This window comes from Gymnoscopelus braueri, assembly GCF_963280865.1.
Source record: "Gymnoscopelus braueri genome assembly, chromosome: 22".
Taxonomy (NCBI): domain Eukaryota; kingdom Metazoa; phylum Chordata; class Actinopteri; order Myctophiformes; family Myctophidae; genus Gymnoscopelus; species Gymnoscopelus braueri.
The window spans coordinates 29,468,546-29,474,823 of NC_137624.1; the positions used below are offsets into that span (position 1 = coordinate 29,468,546).

The 6,278-nt window shown below is 43.5% G+C and overlaps 1 protein-coding gene across 7 annotated transcripts; it reads left to right on the forward strand.

Annotated features, from left to right (window-relative positions):
* The first annotated feature begins 319 nt into the window (after positions 1 to 319).
* On the forward strand, positions 320 to 6,070 carry dolk (dolichol kinase). Of its 7 annotated transcripts, XM_080420069.1 has the most exons (4): positions 335 to 447; positions 1,410 to 1,480; positions 1,899 to 1,988; positions 2,089 to 6,070. In XM_080420069.1, the coding sequence occupies exon 4, from the start codon at positions 2,223 to 2,225 to the stop codon at positions 3,792 to 3,794; it is 1,572 nt and encodes a 523-aa protein (XP_080276195.1). In that variant the 5' UTR covers positions 335 to 447; positions 1,410 to 1,480; positions 1,899 to 1,988; positions 2,089 to 2,222; the 3' UTR covers positions 3,795 to 6,070. The 7 variants fall into 7 exon arrangements, with proteins under 7 accessions (XP_080276197.1, XP_080276193.1, XP_080276195.1 ...); XM_080420067.1 differs by lacking the exon at positions 1,410 to 1,480 and having other exon boundaries at positions 322 to 447; XM_080420066.1 differs by having other exon boundaries at positions 1,366 to 1,988.
* Positions 6,071 to 6,278: the final 208 nt, after the last annotated feature.

The window sequence follows — 6,278 nt, forward strand, 5'->3', positions numbered from 1 at the left end:
TCCATATAATGAGTCTTATTCTTCCATATACAATTGAATAGTAATTTGTCAATTGTACTGCTTATATCTGCTTATTGACAAACAAGGAAATAGCTGCTTAAGTGAGGCGGGATATTCCTTCTGCCTTTGCATCTTTGCACTCGCCCTTTTCATGATAAATCTCTTTGTGGCCACTGATTAAGCTTTTTCCTTGTTTTCTTAACAGTCAAAGTTTTCAGCATAAACCAACCAGGCTTTCCACAGGTACTGCGGAAAGCCTGGTGACGCGAGGTTACCGAAAAGAAAATGTGTACCACGTGACTTGGCTGTCAAACAACATGGCCACCTCCTCCTGGGTGTGGGGATCGAACGACAGCTGACAGAGGAGAGAAGAATATTGTCTCAAGAACTAACGGAACGGGCATCTTTTCCCAAATTCCCACATCATCACAACACTACACGGATGTGGTACGTATATAACGGAATTGGTGCAGAATTCATTCATGAAATAAGGGGGCTTTTTTCAGCATGTGAGTTAGCTCTTCTGCAACGTTCTGCTACTCGGTAGAATCAGATGAATTATGATGCTGCTTATTAGCTCGATGCTTTCCTTTTATAGATCGCAGCATCCGTGGCTTCATTGCATCTCTATGAACTATGAGAGGGAACCAAATGAACCAGCAAAGGTCCATTTGGTCCCTTTATGTACCCTCTCATAGTTAAAGATGGATAAATGGACACTGAGGATTTCACTGTGCATGATGACAGTAATTCCAGCCTCTGCTCTCACCTTGAGTCAGAAGAACAAAAGGTTGAATGGATAAGGTTGAGGGGAAAACCAACTCCTTTCCCCTTCCGTCTCATCTGTTCACCATTGTTTTGTGGTTTTCGTTAAATAGGTGAATGGTCATCAGCGTCACTGCTGTGCTGACCAAAGTTCAGTTTGGCCATGATATGATGACTCATTGGACCTGGTTCAACAGTTTCAACAGTCTCTTAACTCCTAAACAGCCAGGAACACAGAATAACTGGTGCAATTATCTATCTATCTATCTATCTATCTATCTATCTATCTATCTATCTATCTATCTATCTATCTATCTAGTACCTACAGTATCTAGTATCTATCAATTCCAGGAATATTCTCTTGTCTGTACATCTGTGTGTATCTGACATTTGATATGCTCAAATTTGGAGATGACTGACATCATAATTACATCCTATAGATGATTGACTTCATATATAAACTAGTCCCCATGTTGTACTCTGACAACAGGAACTGCACTATCGCGCGTGTGTGTATATACAGCATATACTGTATATTATTATATAATACATTCCAGGAATCTCTGTCTGTATGTGTGTGTGTGAGTGAGTGGCTCTCAGTCGGCTTTGCTGATTGGTTGAAACACGTGTGACCGCTGTTGTAGATACCCGAACTCTCCCAGGTTGGTGCGTGCCTCCATCATAGAAGACTGGCCTCCAAGTACTCTGAAAACGGGTACTGCACAAGTATCTATCTATTTATTCACGAAACCTGTGTCTGTCTGTTTGTCTGCCTCTCTGTCTGTCTGTCTGTCTGTCTGTCCTGGGCATAACTTCGGCGCGCCACCCAACCGAACGTCTGTGCCGCTGCTTCAATATGTTAATGTTCACCGGCTTCTGCGATTGGCTAACCCAACCCATCGGCTTCACTGATTGGCTGAGCATTGTGTAATATTTGTACTGCTTCGCCAATATAAGTGGCGACGTGTGGGGAAAATGTGAGATAAGCCTGTGGCTCCAACATGTACAGTGACTACATCAGGTAAAGGCGTGGTGCCCGAGTAGGCCGGCGCCCAAAGGGCGGTGGTCTAGTTCTATTAAATTCCATACGTCTGTCTTTGTGTGTGTGTTTGTTTTTCTCTGTCTGTCTACAGTTTTTGCCCCAATAATCAAGATGACTGACATCATAGTGCTGACATCATAGATGACTGACATAGTCTGGCCTAGAAGTACTCTGATAACCGGTACTGCACTAGCCTATTCTGTTAAAAATGCATGCTGTTCATGTCACGTTTAATCCCCCTTGAATGAATACTAAACGTTTCTGATTTGTTTATTTTACAGATCTAAACATCTGCAGTGCCTATCAAATGATGACGTGTGCTACAGAGAGGAAGTGACAGAAGAGGGCATCAGTGGTTCAGAACATCTGCCCAGATCTCTCCTCCACCATCTCTACCCATCTCCACCCTGCAGCCATGCAGATCAACCCCGTATTGGTGGAGTCCACTGTGGTTCTGGCCGTGGTCCTGTGTGTCCACATGGCCGTCTGGAACCAGCTCTCCTGGTCTTGCATAGCCCTTTTCATCCAAGCTTTCTACGTACAGCATAAATGGGACCGCCTCCTTAGGTCAGGTGGTGCTGTATTTAAGTTCCGTCCGTCAGCAAACAGTGGCATTGTCCCAGCCTCCATGGTGATGCCCCTGCTGGGCCTGGCACTGAGAGAGAGGTGCGCTGCCTCAGGGAACGTCTACTTTGAGCGCTTCACCGTGGTGTTCACCGTCACAGGCATGATGCTGGCTCTGTTCCTGTCCCTGATTGCACTGGGCGTCACCAGGCCGGTGCCCACAAACACCTGTGTGGTAGCAGGCGTGGCAGGCAGTGCAATTTTTTATACAACCAAACAGACACTGACGGTATCTGAAGTCATTGAGGTGCTGGAGGTTCTGTTGATATTTGTCTACCTTAGCTTGATTGTGTTGTACCTGCTGCCGCGCAGCTTTACGCCTGGGGAGGCCCTCCTCATCGTCGGGGGAATCAGCTTCATCGTCAACCAGCTCATCAAGCGCTCCCTGAACCTAGCGGAGGTCAAAGGTGATCCAGTGAACTATTTCCTGCCAGTTGTTGTGGTTGGATCGCTGTTACTGGGGGTATTTTTTGCACTGCTTTTCTGCTTCATGGAGTCTGAGACTTGGGTGTCCTCATTGTTCTTCCACATGATGACTGCAGTGTTAGGACTGGGAATCCTCATGCCCTGGCTCTCCCTTTTCATCCGCCAGCACCCGCTCATGTGGCTGTTGGATTTTGTCATGTTAAATGACAGAAGACTCTGCTTGTTGGCCTACTGGGTGCTCCTGGCTACCGTGGCCACGTGTGTTGTGTTGCACCAAAACTACCAGCGCCAGTCTGGCTCTAAGAAGCACCAAGCCTCAACTGTCGTCAGGAAGTACTTCCATCTGATCGTGGTGGCCACGTATGTCCCAGGGCTTGTGTATGACAGACAAATGCTGCATGTGGCGTCCGTGGGCTGCCTGGCGGTCTTCTTGCTCTTGGAATACGTACGGTACTTTCGGATCCGGCCTCTAGGACAGCTCCTCAGGCAGCTGCTCACCTTGTTTCTGGATGAGCGGGACTCTGGGCCCCTCATCCTGACTCATATCTACTTGTTGCTTGGTATGTCGCTGCCCGTATGGCTGTTCCCTGGGCCGTGTGCTCCTAAGGGGATTCTACCTGGGGCAGGCGGCTTGGTGCCTTATGCAGGAATTCTGGCCGTGGGGATTGGAGACACTGTTGCGTCTGTGTGCGGCAGCACCATGGGTGAAATCCGCTGGCCGGGCACTAAGAAGACCATGGAGGGGACCGCTACATCTGTATTTGCCCAGATAATCGCTGTGGCTATATTCCTCATCTTTGATGGGAGCATTAATCTCAACTCCACCTACTCCTGGATTGTTGGCTCCATCTCGTTGGTGGCCATGCTAGAAGCCTACACCTCTCAGATAGACAACCTCCTCCTCCCACTGTACCTCTTTATTCTGCTGATGCTCTGAATGGACTAAACTAAACTAGACTGGACTGGACTTACTGCACAAACAACAACAGGGGCCGAAAGACCCCTTCCTCCTTCCCCTAGCTTGTGCGAGAGGAAGAGAGGTGAAAGTAAAAAAGAAAAGTGACAAAACACAATAGTCGAAATTGTAGAGCCCTGTAGGAAATCGTCGCTGTCAGGCAGAAACCCTGTCCATATTTATGTTTTTTTCATAAATTAATGCCCTATTTTATACTTCATTGTATGGCAGTGTCAAGCAAAAGTTGCAGAAGTAGTAGATCTACAAGCTCACAAGCTTGTGAGCTTGTATATCTTCTATTTTTGCTATTTCTTTTTAAACCTTTGACAAGTTTTGCCAATAATGATGTGCCAAAAATAGGGACACCAGGTTGAAAATGGTTGAGTCTGTCTGGGTTTGATCAATGTAACCAATAAAGTATTAAGAGCTTGTGACTACATAATAAACACATTGGATCCATGTAAACACGGGTTCTTTTCTTCCGGCATTTTCTGAAAAGTAACGTTTTTTGACATACAGGGTTTCCGCCCGACAGCGACGAAATGAGCATCCTTGTCATCAAGAGAATAAGCTGTGAAGTTGAGCCATTGTTAACAGTATTGGTGTAACACTGGGTTTCACATAAAGGAAGTCATTCTGACTACCACAAGAAAGGGATACGTAATTATTCCCTTGTTTTATTTAATAATATAAGAACAAATGAAAATGGCACTAACAATTCTGCTCTTTACCATGTGGGGTCGCTGATACGCATGACATGGGAATCTGTTCCGTTTCTTTCACAAATCATTTCAGTAATAGTTTCTTGTGGATTATTGTTTGAACCCAAGATAATTAGACATGAGAGGATGAGTTAGCTCTGTGGTTCCCAAAGTGGGGTCCAGGGACCCTCGGGGTTCCTTGAAGGGATTCCAAATGGACTTTTACAGGTCTGTAACTCTGCAAGTGTACAAATGGGACCCTGTACACTCTCAGAGTTATGGGGGTCCTTCAAATTAAAACGTTTGAGAACCACTGAGCTTGCAAAATACTTTTGTTTGAGTTGTGTCTGTATTGATAGCAGACGTTTGAGGTTTCTTTGTGGGTCACAGGTCTGTGCCACTGTCACCCCAAACTCCTGAATTATGCACCAGGAGATGGACTTTAGCAACATGCCAAAATGTCCTTTCCATTATAGTTGCTGTCGGGAAGAAATCTCCATATATTATTTTGTGTTTTTTCGTAAATTAACGCCCTTCTTGATCATACTACAGCGTCACACAAAAGCATCAAAAGTAGCAGATTCACAAGCTCGAAACGCGTTTTGATCTTGTAGATCTGCTACTTTTGCTGCTTTTGACATATGAGGTTTCCACCCGACAGACGATATACAATCACAGGATTATGGATGTTGGTACAGACTATGTTAGATGACAAATCTTTATGTTTTTGTTTGTTCTTTTCTATCTTGTCCTGTTTCTGCAAAAGGATGTATGCCTTTCTATAGCCTTTGAAGAACATTATTTAAAGTGAGCTTCTTGAAGTTGTTTTGTTATGAGCCATTTAATGTGATTATAATATATTGTTTTTGCCTATCATGGCAGTATTAAGGACTGACTAATGGACATATTTGCCTTAATATTTATATTTATCATTCTATCATCTATCATTTAGTACTGTAGGTAGTCAAAAGGCATGGTATCTGACAGAGTGGCCCTTTTCAGTTTGTTGCCAGGGCTGGATGATGCTTCTAAAGGGCGGCAAATGATTATCCTCTTGCATGACACTAATGTGAAATCTCATACTGTAACATGTATGTTTGTTTTCAGGTTAAAATATATTTTTTTCCTGTGGTTTAACGGGACCCTCTGTTTGTATATTGAGAGATTTCCTTATTGTGACAGTGAGCCCTTAAATCCCGCACTTTTCAAAACAAGTCAGTCAAAACAAATGTTTTGAGTTAAAATTAAATTTGTCCAACTTGTTCAGCAATAGTTTATTTAAAAATATATTGCTTGGTATTTATTTTTGTGGGTATGATTATGCTCAACTCTCCACAGGCTATTTACCTTCTCTTTTTTTCTTCTTCCTCCTTTAGCATGAAACCAACGTATTTGGTTTACCTTCATCTGTAGAAGTAGATATTTTCTAATGTGGTTATGACATTTATTAACAGTTCTTTATGCCTTTTCAGTATATGTTTTCACCTTGCCACTTAACATTTGTCTGAAACTGGTATTGCATGTAGACTGCATCATTAAAGATCTTTTGTGCTTAAATACTTCATTTAGTTTACAGAATTTAGGAATTGATTTCAATCACATTCAGGGCTGGTTTGAGATTAGGTTCATTTAACCACTTTGAACTTATCACTATAGGCAAAAGAAAAGGGCAGATTTACAAGCTCACTCACCAGACATGCGACATGTTGTGAGCGTTGTAGCTTGGCTATTTTCAAAACTTCCAAATTCTTTAACTTTTCTTGAA

Excerpts from the sequence above, each read along its gene's own strand:
- dolk (XM_080420071.1), top strand. The coding sequence starts at position 2,223 with ATGCAGATCAACCCCGTATTGGTGGAGTCCACTGTGGTTCTGGCCGTG.